At 47.5% G+C, this 18,917-nt stretch overlaps 3 protein-coding genes across 3 annotated transcripts in view; 2 read left to right on the top strand and 1 right to left on the bottom strand.

Moving 5' to 3' along the window:
- The first annotated feature begins 229 nt into the window (after window positions 1-229).
- Window positions 230-11,009, top strand: Htra4 (HtrA serine peptidase 4). The gene is made up of 9 exons (XM_051182160.1): window positions 230-812; window positions 1,197-1,296; window positions 2,043-2,247; window positions 4,596-4,790; window positions 5,173-5,205; window positions 5,834-5,948; window positions 6,309-6,366; window positions 6,715-6,810; window positions 10,731-11,009. Exons 1-9 carry the CDS (start codon window positions 329-331, stop codon window positions 10,894-10,896), a joined length of 1,452 nt encoding a protein of 483 aa, XP_051038117.1. The 5' UTR covers window positions 230-328; the 3' UTR covers window positions 10,897-11,009.
- Window positions 11,010-12,941: 1,932 nt separating this feature from the next.
- Window positions 12,942-17,813, bottom strand: Tm2d2 (TM2 domain containing 2). Its single transcript, XM_051182171.1, has 4 exons — window positions 17,470-17,813; window positions 16,876-16,963; window positions 15,124-15,239; window positions 12,942-13,613 (listed from the first exon to the last, which is right to left on the bottom strand). The coding sequence occupies exons 1-4, from the start codon at window positions 17,691-17,693 to the stop codon at window positions 13,400-13,402; spliced, it is 642 nt and encodes a 213-aa protein (XP_051038128.1). The 5' UTR covers window positions 17,694-17,813; the 3' UTR covers window positions 12,942-13,399.
- A 382-nt stretch (window positions 17,814-18,195) lies between these two features.
- Window positions 18,196-18,917, top strand: part of Adam9 (ADAM metallopeptidase domain 9) — a 70,063-nt gene continuing 69,341 nt past the window's right edge. The window contains exon 1 of the mRNA XM_051182173.1: window positions 18,196-18,412. Coding sequence (XP_051038130.1) covers window positions 18,316-18,412 — 97 coding nt within the window. The 5' untranslated portion in view covers window positions 18,196-18,315. The remainder of the gene's footprint in view (window positions 18,413-18,917) is intronic.

Here is an 18,917-nt window from a genome sequence, read left to right as displayed (position 1 = left end):
CGTGGCCGTGGGTGGGTGGTCACGTTTGCCACTTGCCTCATGGCTGGTTTTAGAGTAGACCCTCCCTCCCTTCATGGCTTAGGGGTGGGTGGCCCTAGTCCTGGGGTGGCATGGGTGATGGGTGATATATGGGTGTGTGTGTGTCTGTGTGTGTGTGTGTGCGCGCGCGCGCGTGCACCCAGAAGTGAGCCAGAGGCTGTCCTTTATAAAGTCTGGAGTCTGGCAGGGGTGGCACCCAGACCAGGAAAAAGTGTTGCTCATTTTGGACCAGTTGTGAATTTTGAGTGAAGTAACAGGAAAAGTAGAATCCAGGAGGGCAGAGAACAAGATGAGTTCCCAGCCTCTATGGGCCGTTTGGGCACAGTTCCTCCTGCTGTTACCACTGCTGCTGCTGCTGCCTGTCCCCTGGGTAGAGGCCAGAAGGTCCAGAGCCTCGATGCCCTGTCCCGAGGCCTGCGATGCCTCACGCTGCCCGCCACTACCCACCTGCTCGACCGGCACAGCTCCGGTACCCGACCGCTGCGGCTGCTGCCGCGTGTGCGCTGCAGCAGAGGGTCAGGAGTGTGGCGGGGCGCGGGGCCGACCATGCGTGTCGGGGCTGCGCTGCGGTGCACCGTTCTCCCGGGAGCCTGCGGGGGGCGCATGGCTGGGCACCTGCGGCTGCATGGAGGGCGTGGAGGGCGCAGCGGTGTGCGGCAGCAACGGACGCACCTATCCCAGTCTGTGCGCACTCCGGAAGGAGAACCGAGCCGCACGCCTGCGGGGCTCGCCCCCGGCAGTACCGGTGCAGAAGGGAGGCTGCGGGGAGCCAGGTGAGCGAGGTGCGGGGACCCCCCCCCCATAACTCCCTCCGACATTTCAGAGTTTTCCTAAGAAGATGAAGTGTGTGGCTCTTGAGTTTGCTCACTCTCTCGCTGGCTGGGTCAGCCCTCCTTCGCCAGCTCCAAGGATTGAACCTGTTGTGGTGGTTGTTCTTGGTGTCCTTGCCTGGTTAAAAAAAATGTGGACTCTACTGGTTACCACGGGGATTCTTTCTCCTTTTCTTCCCTTTGGTATGCCAGGCCTGCTTCTTTCATCTGCTGGTGTGGAGAACCTGTGGAGGAAGGGGGACGGGGAGATGCTGGGGGATTTTGAGATGTGTGACACTTGCATCCAGGGAGCAATGCCTGCGCTCACCATGGTCCATTTATTCACAGGGACCAGAAGTGCAGGGTGGCTCCGGAGGAAGTATAACTTCATCGCAGCGGTGGTGGAGAAGGTGGCGCCATCTGTGGTTCACTTGCAGCTGTTTCGCAGGTAAAGTTCACACCCTGGCCCAACTGACCCACCTGATGGCTGCGCATTATCTGATCACTTAAAAAACGCTGCAAGGAAACCCAGGTTCAAAGAGTTGGCTGGGGTATAGCTGGGGAGTTCGTGCATAGCATGTGGGGAAATTTTAGGTTCCAGCCCAGTACCCGAAGAAAAATTAAGAGCTATTTTGCTGAAGAGCCAAGCGCAAGGATTCTGACTTCTAAATTCAAGCTACATCCTTGCACGTTGGTGGCTGGTGTTTCTTTCTCCCCCATACCCCACAAGCAAAACTTAAGGCAGATTGGAGGAGCTAGTCAGCATTGGTGGTCTTGTTTAGCCCTAGCCATCACTTGCGTGCAAGGAAACCTGAATCGACAGAAAATTAATTTGCTTTGTTTCACTACGCCAGTTGGTAGTGGAAACCAAGAGCTAGATTTTGATACTATGGCAGTAGTGTGAGCCTATACGTTGTTAACACCAGGTTTGGCCTCTTTGCAGCCACTCTGGCCCTATTTGAAGGAGAAAGCAGTGTTCCATATCTGAGCTGTGTTCAGAAGAGATAGATGGCCAGGACATGCTACATGCCACTCATGTATACACAAAGAGAATAGAAGTGGACAGGGGAAAGGAATATGCTTGAGAAAACTCCTGGAGCTATGGTTGATAAATGCAAGGCTTCTCGGAACTCACCATGGCTGGATTCCCCAGTTGCTGCCCTTTGCTCATGCTATTATCCTGTTCCGGGACAGGTCACCTCTCACCAACCATGAGATCCCTGCCTCCAGTGGCTCTGGGTTCATAGTATCTGAGGATGGGCTCATCGTCACTAATGCCCATGTCCTCACCAACCATCAGAAGATCCAGGTAGAGCTCCAGAGTGGGGCCCAGTATGAAGCCACTGTCAAAGACATCGACCATAAACTGGATCTTGCGCTGATTAAGATTGAGCCAAATGTGAGTAGTTGAGATCTAAGGCAGGGTCTTCACATTTGGGGATTTCACAGTTTATTTGCTGGGATTTCCTTTTGTATTCCTTCACCATGCCTTTTCTTTGTATGTAAGGTATGCTTTTCTTTTCCCCACAACCCTGGTATCCCAGGCGGTGGTGGTGGCTGCTGCTGTTGCTGCTGTTGCTTCTTCTTTTTCTTCTTCTTCCTCCTCCTCCTCTTCCACCTCCTTCTCCTTCTAGAACAAAGTGATGAGCGATGTGGGGATTAAAATCTAGAGTACAAGACTCCCCCATCCCCTTTACACTTCTGCCCTCTACCTGTCGAGTTTCCAATCCCTCCTCAGTAAATGAAGAACCTAGTCCCCAAAGCCACCGTGTACAGACTCCAGGTTCTCTTTGCCTGCCTACCCCCTTTGCTCTCCCCCCATCCCTGGTCAGTGCAGGTGACTCAATCTGGAATGTGTAGGAGAACCCAGAGTGGGGACAGGGAAGGGAGGACAGGCGGAGAGGAGGGTGAAGTCCAGACTCTACACCCGGGGCACCAATGGGACTGGTACAGAGGAAAGGACACAGCTCCCCCTAGGCCCCAAGGAAGGGAGACCCTGCAGCTTCACACTCCTTCCTTTGGGAACAGTCAATGCTTGATTGTTTGCCCTTCTGGGGTGGGTTACAGAGCCAGGCTGGACCGCATCCCCCTCCAGCCAAGGTTGCTTGTCAGTGAAACTGATCTCTTGCAGGGCAGACTTTTTAACTGCAGGGACAAACTCTCCTGGTTTCCATTCACTCTGTTCTTGAAATGCATTGACTTCCTTGTGTGGGCCTGTACCACGGTCTCTGTTTCACCTCTCCCCGGAGGCTCCCATTTTATCAGTTTCCTCTGCCCACCGTGCAGCAGGGGCTGCAGCTCACAAAACTCTGAGACTGAGTTTCAGAGTTTGCAGAGTTTCAAAGCAGCAGATGTCTGGCTGGACAGTTTTCTAAAGAGAAGGCTCAGGGTGCCCCCACCTCAGCCTGGCTGTACCCCAGCATTGTCCACCTCAGCTTCAGCAGCTTGGCTTGGCAGACTGTCTCAGTTTCTGCACAGCTTCCATGTCCTGGGACTTTTGGGGGGTTTGGTTTCAGCTTCACCCTCTTGACCTTCAAGGCACCAGGGTGGACAGCACAAGGCCCAGGGGAGATCCCTCTGAGTTGCTTTCCACTCTGGCTCCTGCCTGGCTCTCAGGTCTCAAGCTCTTCAGGCCCACGTGGGTCAATAGACCTACTCTAACCTGAGGTCTACAGTAGCCATCCCTGCACAGAACACATATGCTGGTGGGAACAGGGAGATCTTGTATACCTCTGATGTGTGCCCAACTCCTAGCTTGATTCCAGGCCCATCCACAGGGCCTGGTAAGCTTAGTCAGGTCCAAGGGCCCACCCAGCCTGGCTCCAGACTTTCTGACCTGTCACTGTGACAAGACAGTAGGGATGAGGAGGCCAAGTCCGAAGCCAGGTAGTCAGTCATGGGGAGCCCAATCTGTGAGCCTATGGAAGGAGACCTGGCCAAGGGATTGCATTCCCCATTTATGTTTTTCCTTCAACCTCCAACAAGCTCTACTAATTGTCTGGTAGCACCCCTACCCCCTTTTGGCCCCTCCCATGATTCCTTCTCCAACAAATGCAACTTTGGGGGAAAATCATTTGCAATCAAACTTGCTGGTTACACTTTGAGGTCCTTGCTGTACAAGCTGTGGTCTGCATCTGACACTTGTTAGAAATCCTGGAACCCAGACCCACCCAGGTCTATCCAAATCTGCATTTTGATAAGCAACTAGGGGTTTTATGTCCACAGTGCAGTTTGAAGAGTGCTATTCTGGGTGATCTCTATCCTGCTTGTGACTCCACTCTGATGATAAATGTCTGAGGTGGCACGATGTTAAGTGAACTAACACCAGACATTTCACCGATCATTTATTAATAGTGATTTTTATGTAACTTCGATCTTAAAATTTATCTCATTTTTATTGATGTATATTTGTGATTGTGCAAGTGAATCAAGGTACCCATGGAAGCTAGAAGAGGAAGTTATAGTTGGAGCTGGAGTTAGAGGTGGTTGTCAACTGCCCAACATAAGTACTAGGAAACAAACTTAACCTCTGAGCCACCTCTCTAGCAGCTAGAACTACATGTTTTGATCTTAGAGATGATGCCAGTTATCTTAATAGAGGGAGAGTTTGGTGGGATCTGCATCTGAGAAAGAAGGAAGGCATGACCCGGTGGGGGGTGGGGTGGGGTGGGGTTGCTGGCCCAGGCCAACATCAACCGTATTGGTTGACTGTTCTTCTTTCCCATCTTTCCTCACCCCCATGTGCAGACTGACCTTCCTGTGTTGCTGCTGGGGAGATCATCTGATCTCCGGGCCGGAGAGTTTGTGGTGGCTTTGGGCAGCCCATTTTCTCTGCAGGACACAGTGACTGCGGGGATTGTCAGCACCACACAGAGAGGCGGCAAAGAGCTAGGACTGAAGGACTCAGACATAGACTATATCCAGACAGATGCCATCATTAACGTGAGTCACTGGGAGTCTGTTCTCAGCACAGATGATGTTGCTAGGATAGAGTGAGAAGAAAACTTTGGCATGATCTCTCTTGCCTTTGGTCTTTGAGCATTCTTAGAGGTCATCCCTAATGGCGGGTTGGAATGCCCTGTTGCTAGAGCCCAATGTTTGATACAACTGGCACTCACACTTGGGGCTTGTTGCAGAGGTCACCTTTGTGTCCATTTGCTTGGCCCTGTACTCACACTTTAGGATTGATTGGGAGGGTGAGGGACATGATTTTGCCTGCCTTGGGGACACAGGTGTTCTGGTAAAACTCATGAGCAACTATGTATAAAACATGTGGAGATATGTATTTATTTGCTAACTGATGGCCTTTTCAACTTGTCTTTAGCACGGGAATTCTGGGGGGCCGCTGGTGAACTTGGTAAGTGGCCATTTTCCTTGCTGCTTTCTATTTCTTAATTTTAAATGTGTTTTAAAATCTGTGATGCAGACTTGGGTGCCATTCTTATGGGAGACTAGGGAAAATTTTAGAGCCTGTGATGGATTTATCCTGCTGGTGTGTGCTCTCACCTCTCCAAGAGCGCCAGGGCCCTGGCTGCAGCTTCCTTTACAGTTTTCCTCTTTTATGCGTCTTCTGTTGTCATTGGATAGTTACCAAAAGCCCAGGAGACTGAACTCAGACCTCTGCCAGGGTTATGCTGTCCTGGAACTCACTCCATAGACCAGGTTGGCCTTGAACTCACAGAGAACCGCCTTCTTCTGCCTTCCCAGTACTGGGATCAAAGGCATGCGTGGCCAACGCTCGGCATAGCCTTGACTCTTTGAATGTGAAAAAACTTGTACCTGTAAAGCACCTCTTCCTTCCTTATCACCCGAATTGCCCTGGAAGATATCTGTTTCTCCCTAATGAAGAAGTGGATTTTCTCTCATCCTCCTGTTTTGGCCCTATAAGATTAGTTTTATTCTTCTCTGTTGGTCCTGATGTTTCATGGTTCAGTTTGCAGGGCATCACATAGGGATTTAATGTCGAGTTTCTCCTTCCTTGCCAGGATGGTGATGTGATTGGTATAAACACATTGAAGGTGACTGCAGGAATCTCCTTTGCAATTCCCTCGGATCGGATCAGACAATTCCTGGCAGACTATCATGAGCGCCAGTTGAAAGGTGAAGAAAGTTGGGGGGACTTAACCTCTCTGTTTTTCATGTGTACTCCCACATTTTGGAGCTTGACTTCTTTATGGTGTTGAGGTACTGGGCTCTCAGATCCAGGTGTTGAGTAACCTTATTGGGGCACTAAGCATAAAGCTAAATATGAGACATCCACAGAAATACTTGTGTTGTACAGTTTAGAAGTGAACCGGCTGACTGGAGATGCATCTGTGTTAGCCACAGATGTTCTCTGAAGCAGATAGTATACAAGGCCAGATGTTATAGCAAGAAATTCTGGGATTTAGGTGTCTCTTAAGCTGTGCCAAATGAAAGTAAGTCATGCTGTGAATCATATATCATGACTTTCCCTTCCAGGAAAGGCCCCTTCACAGAAGAAATACCTGGGTCTTCGAATGTTGCCCCTCACTCTGAAGTAAGCACCAAGTAACTATGGTAACAAGCCATCACTTGGCAGTTTTACCAAGAAAAGAAAAGCGTTTAGACAGCAATAAGGAGATCCTTGTGACCACAGGCTCTGTTGCAGGGCTGTATCTCCCTTTGGCAGTACCAGTGTCTTTCATTATAGTTGAGTTACATGTCATATTCAGAGATACAAAGCCTTGGCCTAGCCGAGGAGACAGCACATAGCAGGGGTGGTTTGTGATTGGCTGGGTGGGATTTGCCTGGGTGCCTTCCAGTCTCCAGCTGAAGAGATGCCTCCTGAGTGGGCAAGCCTTTCCTCAGGGGATGGTGTGTTCGCTAACCTTCATACTGTTCCCAGCCTCCTTCAAGAGATGAAGAGGCAAGATCCAGATTTCCCTGATGTGAGTTCTGGAGTTTTTGTATATGAAGTGATTCAAGGAACGGCTGCTGCAAGGTAAGTGGGGCGGCCTTTGCCCAGCCTCCTGTTTGTCTCTAGGCACACACCACACCAAGCTTGCTTTGGTATCATGGTCATGGACTCTACACACTATACACTGAGCGTCTGAAAGCTGGTCACATGGCTCAGTGATGCAATTTAAAATTGCATTTGATTGAAATTGATGTAGATGAAAACAACAGAACCACCAGAAACGGGGCAGATCGTTTCCCTATTCGTTTTCAGAAGGACTACATTTTGTGGTGTTTGTTGCACTGGACGAGCTATCAGCATAATGGCAGACTGGGTGTGTACTATGTTATGTGGATTTCAATGGCTTATAGGCAATTGTAAAATATTTATCAAAATTTCAAAATTTTTATTCTGTGTTAAAATGACAAAATTTTAGATTTGTGGCATTAAATAAGATGTACCATTAAAGGCAACTTTATCTGATTTTTTTTAAAAGGTGACTACTCTAGAATTTAGAGTGGTATATGTAGTTTGTATTACATTTATATTGAACAGTGCTGATAGGGGCTCAGGTTCATAGCCTAGGTTAAAAGTAATTTTGCTAGGAATTACCAAGTTGAACCCCTCTCCTTTTTTCCAAGTAAGCTAACTTATACACCAGCCCCTAAACATATTCTTTCAATATTATTAGTTATTACTTAACTAAGTTTCATATATTATTAGTGATTTATATATTAATTGTAGAATTCGGTGTATGTTTTAATGTGTGTGTGTACATATGTCTGTGCATGTGTAGTAGGCAGATGTAGATGCAGAGTATTTTCTTCAGTCACTTCCACCCAGTGTTTTGAACCTGGAGCTCACTAATTTCGTGATCCTGGTTGTCCCCAGAGTTCTAGGGATCCACTTGTCTTTGTCTCCCCAGTGCTGGGATCTCAGGCATGTACCACTGTGTCCAGTTGTGCTGGGGATCCAAACTGTCCTCATGCATGTATGGCAAGCACTTTACCCTCTGAGTGTCTCCCACCTCTTTGAATTTTTGAGATGTGGCCTCACTGTGTAGTCCATGCTAGCCTGAAATCTATATTTCTTTTGCTTCTGCCTCCTGAATGCTAGGATTATAGGCATGGGCCACAATGTCCCAGTTATTCAGCTATTAATAACCATTAACTAATGAGAAACAAATGATTTGAACAGTTCAGTAATTATTAGTTCATGAGAACGGGAAGGATTAATCAACTAAGCAGGGCTCATAGGGGCTCACAGAGACTGGAGTGACAATCCTGGATCCTGCAGGGGTCTGAGCTGGGTCCTCTGCATGTAAGTTACAGTTGTGTAACTGGGTGTTCTTGTGGGACTCCTGACCAGTGGGAGTGGGGGATGAAAAAAGAGAGAAGGAAAAAAGAATAGGAAGGGTTCAGGGTGCTCTAAGTCTTAGTGTCCCATAGGCCTTTGCTAACACCCTTTCTGTGAGGTCTGGATTGCAGTGCAAACAGCTGGAGCTGACACCTGTGCTTCTAGAATAGCCCCAATGGAAGGTTCAGATGCTGTTTCCAGCTTTCCTTTAGCATATTTAGTATCGGGGAGAGGAGGCTTCTTCCACAAATGTTGCTCTCCTGGGCTCTGCCCTCACTTCTGTACTGTTACCTGTTTGTTTTTCAAAGGCTCAGCAATCTGCTTGGATGTTGGCAGCTGTTAGACCTGGAAGAACTCATAGGTACCAGCAGTTATTAAGCATGCCCAAGTGTCAGGGTTTATGCTGCTAGATTTGGCATGTCCTAAGCTTTTCTTGACTCTCTCCAGGTCCCTGCTCTGCGGTGCCCCTCCCCTAAGTCCTTATTTTAACTTCTGGTCCAAGGCCAGAGAGCTACTCTCAGCTCTGCAAGGTTCTCAAAGTATGCTGTGCTAGCAGTGGCGGCATCAGCCCGAGTCCCATCACTGAATCTGACCTCCCCACCCCTTTGTCTCTGTGCTAGTCTAGAACTCTGGGTTTTCCTGTCCTAACTTCCCAAGTGCTGGGTTTAGTTGTGTGCACTGTGCCAGATAAACTTTTCTCTCTCTTGAGTATCTCTCTTCTTCCCCACCTCTTTCTATCCTTCCTCTCTCCAAACTCCCTTAACTCTATTATTACTTGCTTCCTGGAGTTCATACCCAGGGCCTTGTGTGTGCTACATACCTGTTCTACTACTAGATTGTATCCCTGGGAGAGTCTTTGTCTCTAACAAGATTCGCAGGTGGGTAGTTACATGCCTGTCAAAGTGAGAATTACTGTTGTAAGTCTTTGACAGCTCAACATCAATCCTTGCTGACTTCTACCTGCTTATATTTAATAACTACTAATAATTACAAATAGCAACTGGCACTTAGGAAACATTGATTATATCTGAGGAACCACAGTATCTTTTTTTTTTTTTTTTTTTTTTTTTTTTTTTACACAGTTGTTTGAGGAGTCTTATGACATAGTCCTTGTTTTTAAGGGGAAGCAGCTGTGTTGAGTTACATAGGGGTTAGGGAGGAGATGTGCAGTCTGGCTTAATCCCTCTATGATCCTGTATTTGTAGTTACCTTTCTTTCTAAGAGGCAGAGTTGACTTACTGGCAAGAAGATGGAGTTTCAAGTCTGACAGACACAGGATCAAATCCCGCTTCAATCTCTTGAAAGACAAAGAGATCTGGGAAAAGGCCACTTATCCTGTGTGAGCCCAGCTGCCCCATACTCAGTGCACAGTAGGCTCCACGCCACAGGGCTGGTTCTCTCTTGCTGTTTCCCTGCTCATGACTGCTGAGCCAGCTTCCTTCTTAGCAGACTCCATGTCATCCTCTGTCCCGTTCCTGAGGATTTCTTGCATGTAGCTGTCTCCCCCCTTCTCTCCATGGCCCACTGCATGACCTTTCCACCCCCACCCTTGATACTGGCCAATGAACTAAGGACCAAGTATATGCTGAACATACCCTATACTACTCAGCTATATCCCTGCTCCTCCCACTTTTCAAACTCCACATATCTTGATAATGTGCTCACATTGCCATTTTTTCTTAACTTCACATTTTCCTTAAATAGCATCTTCTGAAGTCATTTAATTTTTGTCCCTTTTAGCTCATTCTAACCTTTATCAAACATAACCAACCAGCCTGTCCGTGTTTATTGCCCTTTGCTTTTGGCAGTGGCGTTTGTATCTGGGATATATATTCCATGTTAGGCCAATGTCAAGACTGGATAGGACAACAGCCTTGAATCAGAGCTGTAAACATCTGGGCTTGGAAGCTGGAGTGATGTTTGATTTATGGGAAACAGAACATCTGGGACACACAGCAGCTCACTATGCTCCAGTTCCAGAAACCATGGGATGGGCTGACCAGTCAGACTCATCAGAGCTCAACTTCCTGGGGCCAAAAACAGTCTGGGCTTGGCACTCTTGCTTGTGAATTTAGTAATGTTTGAAGTTAACACAGGGCAGAGATGATGAGAAATTAGAAGCTAATTTGTCCATTCCAAGTGAAATCAATGCATGTGAGGACACAGCTTCTTCCTGAATTGTCACAGGGTAGTCATTTTATAGGAAAACAGGGTCACTGTCCTCCAGCTGGCTTCAGCATGCATCTTCCCACAGCCTCACAGTCAGAGGGTCTCAGGCTAGTCCTGCTTTCTTGGTTTATATGTCTAATGGTCAGCAAAATAGTAGGCAGTGTGTGTATGTGTGTGTGTGGGTGGAGAATCAGACAGACAGACAACACACCATAAATGGAAATGAGTAGAACTCTTATGTTTTCATCAATCTTCTTTATTTTTGTTTTTCAAGACAGGGTTTCTCTGCATAACCCTGGCTGTCCTGGAACTCACTCTGTAGATCAGGCTGGCCTTGAACTCACAGAACTCTACCTGCCTCAGCCTCCCCAGTGCTGGGATTATAGGTGTGCACCACCACCACCCAGCTTCACCATTTTTTTTTTCTTTTTCTTTCTCAGCTCTGGGTTGAGAGATCATGATGTAATTGTCAGCATAAACGGGCAACCCGTCACCACCACAACTGATGTCATTGAAGCTGTTAAGGACAATGATTTTCTTTCCATCACTGTGCTTCGAGGAAGTCAAACCTTGTTTCTGACAGTCACACCTGAGATAATCAATTAAGTATTTTACTTTGGAAAACTGACTAGCAAAAGCAGTTATATGTTACCTGTTTGTATCAAAGAAGTGGCAAAGATGGCTTTAGGACATTAAGAAAAATGGATACTTTGAATGCATGATCAAGTTTGTACTCTCTCTCTCACTCATGGATCCTGAGGTTGAGGATGCTCCTCTGCTGCAAAACAAAGCAAAAAAAATCCCAAACAAAACCTTTCTAAGCCAAGTGGAAGCAGCCATGTGGCTTGATAAAATTTAAAGACAGGAGCAACTGGAAAGCAGGCAATTCCCAACTGACTCTTGACAGGTTACCTTAGTAACCTCCTATATAGCCACACACTGATATGCCACACATATGTACAAAATATTAAGAGCCCGAATCTGGAGTAATAAGGCAATCACATTTTAAATAATCCTCCTCTGTATACTGAGTTTCCCAGGTTATATCACACTTTTGGTCAGGGATTGTGGGTAGGAAAGTCATCAATTACAAGACAGATTGAAACTGATGACGTCATATTATAACATGGGAATATTATTCTCAATTTTAGAAACAGTTTTGGTCCTCCAGTGTTTCTGAGAACAGCATCTTCCATTAAAATAGCTTTTGAACCACTTATAGACTTGCACGTAGATCCTTTTTTTTTTTTTTTTTTTTTTTTTTTTTTTTTTAAGTGAAGCTTACACTCAGATTTTACTTAGGTAGGGCTGACTCATGGCTTAAACAGTTTATTTTGGGTAGGATTCTTAGTTACTGTCTTATAGATTTGGGAGGGTTGCTGGGGATCAAACCTGGGACCAGTGCACATTAGATAAGGGCTTATCATCAAGCATTCCAGAATATTTTTTTAAATATGGCACCCCTGTATCTCTTTAAAGTCTACATGAAGCTTGATTTGTATATTTTTAAGGAGGTCTAGTTTCTTCAGGATTAATCTAAAAATATAGCCTTAGTGTGTAGAAATTATCAGTTGACTTTTCTAGTTGTTACTGTTACATGATTAAGGTTGTTGTGGTTTTTAAAAGTTTTCACAGTTGCTGTCTTTAGTAATATGGGGACAGTGATATTAATCAAGGATCCTGAGGCAGAAACTTTTTTGCTTTTTTTGAAACAGGATTCCTCTGTGTGTTTTCCTGGCTGGCCTGGAACTCACTCTGCAAGATCATGTTGGCCTCGAACTTACAGAGACCCACCTGCCCCTGCCTCCCGAGTTCTACAATGATCCTGTGTTTCCAGGGCTAATTTACCTGAACTCTATTGGCCTTTATGTCATCATTAAGGGAATGAATGTGGCATATTTCTACCCAGTTTCTAGAATCCATGGCTAGTTAGTTGAAAGGCTCTTGGTCTGACCTGCCAGTTAGATTTAACAGTTCTTTTCAACTTAGATTTGAAAGCCACTTACCATTCAGAACATTTCCTTTCTTCCTGGGGACTAGGGAATGCAGAAGCTTGGTTGGTTCTAACACTGTGGCACATAGGAAAGCTTTTACTGTCACACTTGTAGGGACAAAATTCGTTTCACCCTCTCTCCCCTAACACATCCTGATTCCACCCCCCCCACTAATTATGCAGAAAGTGTTACAGTTACTTATGTAATAGACATGGTTTCACTATGTAGACCAGGTAGCCCTCACAAGAGATCTACCTGCCTCTGCCTCCCAAGTGCTGCAAATAAAGCCTATACAGTCTTTTTACCTCAGCCCTGATATATGGGGCCCATATCTTAAATGACGATTCAAGTTGGAAAATACTAATTTTAGATAGGACAACTCTGTGAAGTCATACATGTCCGCCACTGTTGGGTTTCAAAACATAAATAGAATGAAGAAGTTACTGTCTGTAGAATATTCCAGCAGTACACAGCCAGGCTTAGTAGGGCAGTTGTATTAGACTTTGCACCGTTAGGATGGAGTGTGAACAGATGACTTAACAGAGGCAGGCTGCAGGAGGGCCCTGCATATTAAGACCATAACTTTCACTTTAAATGCTCACCCTCCAGCAAAAACAATCCTTGACTTTCGTTCTCTATTGAAAATCCACAGCGGGCTAGGTCTTAAAATTTTATTCTGTAATTTAACTTCACAGAGTCAGAATTTTGGTGTGTAATTAAGATCCATGGTCATTTCTATGTCACCTGGAGATTTTTCATTGGCACAGTTTATGACCTGTGCTTGGAAATTCTGGGTCACGAAAGGCTGTGTACAAGTAAACACTTGCTTGGTCCTGTTGGGACCCCCTGCTCCGGATGACTCAAGATCCAGTCACAGAGAAACAGAACTCAGAAAAAGTCACTATCTTTGCTATTTTACACATGAAGAAAGGTATGACTGGACCCCCACAACACTGCTTGTCATTTCTGGTCTGCAAGGTAAGGTTTGGGTTGCAAAGTTCAGTCCGAACTTCTAAAGGGGAAAGCGATGTTTGGAGAAGAATTTGGAGCTTGTAGTAATTAGCCAGGCAGCCGAACACTTTTTTATCCTTGCTGGCATGGGACAGTGGCAGCTTTTAGTAGACAGTGCACCAGTTGCTGCCGTCACTGGGCATCAGCCCTCCAGTGATGAGCAAAATTAGGTCAACAAACCACCAGATCCCAAGTCCCCCCAGTGTCAGCAGCTTCCCAACGGCTGTTCCAGTGTGTCCCAAACAGAAACGGTCAACGCCGAAACATCCCAGGAAGAAGGAGTAGAGCAACGTGGTTATGAAGTAGTGTCCAGTGTACCTGGATGGAGGGAAGGAGATGTTTGCCTCATTAAAATCGACTGGACCATCATGAGAGTGCAGCTGGCTCTGGTGCAGAGACCTCTCACCCTGCCTGGGCTCGTTCCTGATACATTCAGTCAGGTGTGGCTACTGGGAGAGAAACAAAAGAGCCTGGGGAAGTGGGAGCCAAAGAGATAGCTTATTACCTACATGGGTCCTAGTGAGGAGGCAGGGCTGTCATCCTGCTGGGCCACGTGGGAAGGAGACCACATGGTCAAGAGATAAGAGTAAGGGGTAGGTCCAGGTTGCTACCATTGCTGGGGGTTTTGTGGAAAAGCCAAGGCAGGACACATCAGCAATTTAGGATTGGCTACTTGAATCATCTCAGCAGCTTGAAGCTATATTCAGTGTGGGCCTTATCGGCCTGACACATGACCCTGGGATGATTACGGCATAGGAGTAGTCTCCTGGGGAGCTCTACCATTAGATGGCTCAGGACACATTTGCATATTAAGGACATGCTGACTACAGCCTTGGCTAACACCATGAATTTTCTAATCTTGGAATGGGTAGTCTTACCCAGAGACATTAAAAAAAAAAAAAAAAAAAAAAAAAAAAAAGGTTAACTACAGTGTAATAGATTCTTGTAAGCACCTCCCTATCCCTAGCTCTAGGTCTTAAAAAAGTACTTGCTAAGATAGGTAGACACTTCAAGAACAAAAAGGGGTCCCAGAGAGGTGGCTCAGTGGTAAGAAAACTTGCTGCTCTCTCAAAGAGGAGCCAGGTTTGAGTCCTATCAGTGACACCAGGCTGCTCATGACCACTTGGATCAGATGCCCTCTGTTGGCTGTCGCAGGACAAAGGCAAACCTACACACAAAATTAAACAGATGTTGCTAAGTTGGACTGGACAACTGCATAACAGACTGTGGTAGCAGAGGAGTCTAGGGACCAGGGGCTCTGCTGCTCCCTGAGTTCTTTTTCAAGGGAAACATCCTTCCCTTAAACGAGAGCCTCATTATCCTGCACCTTTTATGTGCATGAAAATGCCTCAGTGCTGACATCACTACTCATCACCAAGGCTTCTCTCAGGTGGTAACAGTCTAAGTCAAGTCTGTATCTGTTGGCAGAATCTATACCACATTTCTTTCAGATCAGGTGATTTCTTTGCAAAACCTTGTTCCAGAAGTCCTAATGAAGATTTCCCAGGGTCAGGAGTTCTGAAGCTACAGTGCTTGGCCCGGGGCTTGCAAGCTGAGGATGGGGGTAGACTGAAAGTTTCAGAAGCCACAACTTCTGCTCCTAGTTGTCGCAATCACACTGCTTCCATTGGTGGGCCCCACACAGAAGGAAGCACATGCATTAACACTTCTAAGAAAAGGTCACACCAGCTGGCACCTCCACCCAAGCACCCAAGACACTTAGTTTGGGCTAGGGGTGCAGCTCATTAGCAGGACACTTGCTTAGCAGGTGTCCTGGGTTCAGATCCTAGTACCACACATTCAGTACAACAACAAAAGTCAAACTTACTTTATACAAGGCTTATTCTCTCGTAGAAAGGTCCGGGGACTGGCGCACTCAATTCCATCCAGGGCTCTGCACTGGACCGAAGTGTGTTGCACATCACTGTAGGCCTGACCTCCAAACTGTGGAGGAAGTCACACACACATCCACATTTACTAATAAAAGCTGCTTCAGTACTGTAATAATTCTATCAAGACTGGGTAAAGTTCTCAAAAGCATGGACTGCAGGGATGACTTCAGGTGACTTAGTAGCCCATTCTAAGTGCACACTGCTTTAAATAAACCTTTCTCCTTCATGGCTGGCTTCTTCAAAACAAACAAACAAAAACAAAACCTAAGTGCAGAGATGTACACAGTGCTTTGGTTATCTTATATTTATAGGCACACAGTGTAGCAATTTTGGAATGGGAATTGAGATGTCAATACCTCTCAAGGTATCTGTTGTAGATTTACTAAGTGAACAAAATTAGAAAATAATTCAGACTATCATCTGGTTGAAGACTTCACTTAGGTCACACATGGTTATAGATTCCTGGAGTCTACCCCTAGTATAAGTTCCAGCAAAAATGGTCGGAACCGGGGTATTACCCTTTGCTTAATTCAATTCTGACAGAGAAAACAGCCACAAAGTTTTCCTTGTACCTTATTATTGATTTCCTATCATTACCCTATGTTCCTCAAAGAGAGACTGGTACAAGGATGCTCACTTCTCACACTCCTGAGTCTTGCCAGTCCTTAAGGGCTGCTGGCTGAGGGGCAGTCTGACTCTTGTGACAGGATAAATTCGGCTTTTAATTAAAACAAACAAAATTAAGTTGTCACTATGCAATATTAGTCAAGCTTTTACCAACTACCAATAAATTGAAATTTCAATGTAGTTAAAATATTTGTATACATATAGTTCAATTAAGAGCTGTCCCCTTGGTTGTGGTATTAGGTTTATTCCTTTGTGTTTGAGGCAGTAAAACATGTTTTCTCACAACTCAACACCAGGTTGAACCCTGCATTATAACAGTGGTGAATCTGTAGCACAAAGGTGGTACATGCATTTCCTAAATATGAGTTTCGTACAATGATGCATAACTGTGACCTAGCACTTGGAAGCTCAAGTGGTGGAATTATGAGTGTAAGCTTAACTTGGGCTAGAGAGTGAGACCTTTTCTCAAAAACAAAACAAAGACAGAACAAAGCAAAATTCAATGGGTTTTGAGAGACCAAGTAGGTACACTCACTTTAAGGATACTAATGACTCCTTTCCAGGCTTCTCTGGAATGCTTTATCCTCAAACAAAAACATAACTGACAGAACCAAGTTACTTCCTAAGGGCAGGGTGCAACCTGCTTGTCACCATCAGCATGAGGAACTTGCTCCAAGTGCATGTGTAGCCAAGAAAACCCGGTTCAACATCAGCTTTCCAAATTGCATGTCCTTTTTCGTTGTTCTTTTAAGAGAACATGCTTTGAAAGGACAGGTGACAATTTAGCTTCAATTTGTTAATTTCAGTATCGAAAGGAACCAATACAGGTTGACCTTTGCACTTGGGCGCCTTGGGCACAGACATTGCTGGTTCATAAGGAATGCAAATGGCTATTCAGCCACTAAAACCCTGGTCATGCTGGAACTTTCCAGCAATAGTAACAATCGGTTCTTAAAAAAAAAAAAAAAAAAAGTCTCTTTGTATGCCTTTAAGCTCTTCCATAACAGCACTCAGCCATGACTTCCCATGAAGAGCTAATGCACAGCAAACAAAAACCTCACCTTGAAACAACCATAACCAAGTTCCTTGGTCGCGGTTTCATTTCCAACGAAATCCACTGGGGCATCGCAATCTACAAACTCATCAGGTCTGCAAATCAGTAAGACCATCATCAGCCTGCTTTACCAACTGCTATGTGATCGCACGTCACACATTTACCCATTTTCCTTCCTTCCACCCTCCTGTTTTCCTGTACTAGGGACTGTACACGCTAGGGATGCTATCTACCATTGAGCGACATCTCCAGCCCTTTAAAATCATCCTCCTGCTTCCTTCCTTCCTTCCTTCCTTTCTTCTTTTCTTCCTCCCTCCCTCCCTTCTTTTCTGAGACAAATTACCCGGGCTTGCTGGTTGGCTTTGAACTCATCCTGTAATCAAGGCAGGAGAAAGGGTGCAGGGAGTGGAAGGGTTCTACAGTCTCCACCACTCCTTCCCAATATCTACGACTAACACACGAAGCTTTCCGCGGCAGGGCGGTTGAGAGGCAGGCACCTATCCCAGGTGGAAGCAGCCTTCCCTCCCCTGACCTCCCCACAACCACCACCTAGCCGGGCCCGATCCCCAATAGGACTGCACCCACGACCCCGTAAGCTTACAGGTAAGAGCAAAGGATGATCGGAGAGTGGGGGTCGCTGTATTCCCAGCTCGGGGCTACGGGACTCTCGGGGTGAGCGGCGCCTGAGGGTGTGAGATCCAGTTCGGCCGTGGCATTAAACGAGTGGCTCCTAGAGACGCAGTGCAGCAGCAGCAGGTTCCCTAGCAGCAAGGCCGCCTGGCCGCACAGCAGTAGATAACTCACAGGGCAGCCCCCCAGCACCATCTTCCCGGGCCGGTCCCGGAGACCTGGCCTAAAAACAAAGCCAGGCCGCCACGGCGGACATGAGCTCGGCGCTGTCAGGTCTCTCTGCGTCGGCACGCAGCTCGCCGCCACACAGCCAACCGGTGCGCAGCTCGACGCCCCGCCCCGCCGCTGAGACCAATCAAAAGCGGCTAGAGGAGGGAGGTGGGGCGGTGCTTCTATCAATCCCGCCCCTCAGTAGACCCTCCGCTCTTTGCGGCGTGGAGCGGGGTGGGATTCTCTTAACCCCGCCTTCCAGCAGACCCATCGCTCCTCGTAGTAGGGGGCGGGCCTTCCACTAACCCCGCCTCCAGCCCCTCCTACGCTCTCCCGTACCAGCCGCGCGGGCGGGCGGGACGGACAGGCGCGATCTGGAGCCTGGCGTGGAGTAGGCCACCGTCTCTCCGCAGACTTTATTTTCCCTACGTCCAGAGAGAGCGTGGTGGGGGCGGGGTCGGAGGGGGGGTTTGCGTCAGTGCCGCGCGCGTGCTCGCCGTGGGCGCGCGCCCCGCCAGTCCCCGGGGGACCCCGCGAGGTTGCGAGGATGACCGAAGGGGCGGAGGCGGCGGCCGCGCGTTGAGCCGAACCTGCAGAAGCCCTCGCTATGGGGCCGCACGCGTTCTCGCCCCCTGCCTCTCTGCCACTGAGGTGGCTGCTGGCCTGTGGCCTGCTGGGCCCGGTCCTCGGTGCCGGGCGGCCAGGTGGGTGTCGGGGGGACGGTGTCCCGGGAGCCCCGCGTCCCGGGCTGGGCGCTCCCCGAGTGTCCTGTGGTGCGAGCTGCGAAGTGGACCCCAGGCTCCCGGCGCCCCTGACAGCGCTGACCCGGAGTCCGGCGGCCGGCTGCACCCTGGCCGTGCGATCGCCGCTCCCGGGCTGCAGCCGGCGCTCGCGGGTGGCGTGGCTGTCACTGGCCCTGGTCTGGGAGCTGGAACTTTTGCTTCAGTCTGTCAGAATTTGAGATTTGACGGTCGTGGTCTTAGCGGACTCAACCAGTAGGTCTGCAGAGATTCTGATGGTGAAGGCGGGTTTTCCTTGGGCCGTTTTTTGTTGTAGTAAGAATACTTTAAAAAGAAAAGAATGGACGAATAGCTACATTTCCAGAGCCTGTTGTTCAGTCTTTCTGAATCCGGACAAAGAATCTCTGGTCTGTTTAACCCAGGGGATTATCGGAAAGAAATTACTGCCGGCCAATACGTTTGAATTGTG

Source organism: Phodopus roborovskii, unplaced genomic scaffold, assembly GCF_943737965.1.
Source record: "Phodopus roborovskii unplaced genomic scaffold, PHOROB, whole genome shotgun sequence".
Classification (NCBI taxonomy): Eukaryota; Metazoa; Chordata; class Mammalia; order Rodentia; family Cricetidae; genus Phodopus; species Phodopus roborovskii.
This window is presented reverse-complemented; position numbering and strand designations above follow the sequence as displayed.

Excerpts from the sequence above, each read along its gene's own strand:
- Htra4 (XM_051182160.1), top strand. The coding sequence starts at position 329 with ATGAGTTCCCAGCCTCTATGGGCCGTTTGGGCACAGTTCCTCCTGCTG. Across the intron at positions 4,791-5,172 it reads AGACAGATGCCATCATTAAC|CACGGGAATTCTGGGGGGCC; the intron begins GTGAGTCACTGG and ends ACTTGTCTTTAG. Across the intron at positions 5,206-5,833 it reads GGGGGCCGCTGGTGAACTTG|GATGGTGATGTGATTGGTAT; the intron begins GTAAGTGGCCAT and ends CTTCCTTGCCAG.
- Tm2d2 (XM_051182171.1), bottom strand. The coding sequence starts at position 17,693 with ATGGTGCTGGGGGGCTGCCCTGTGAGTTATCTACTGCTGTGCGGCCAG. Across the intron at positions 15,240-16,875 it reads TTGGTTATGGTTGTTTCAAG|TTTGGAGGTCAGGCCTACAG; the intron begins GTGAGGTTTTTG and ends CTTCCTCCACAG. Across the intron at positions 13,614-15,123 it reads GAGAATAAGCCTTGTATAAA|GTACACTGGACACTACTTCA; the intron begins GTAAGTTTGACT and ends CCCTCCATCCAG.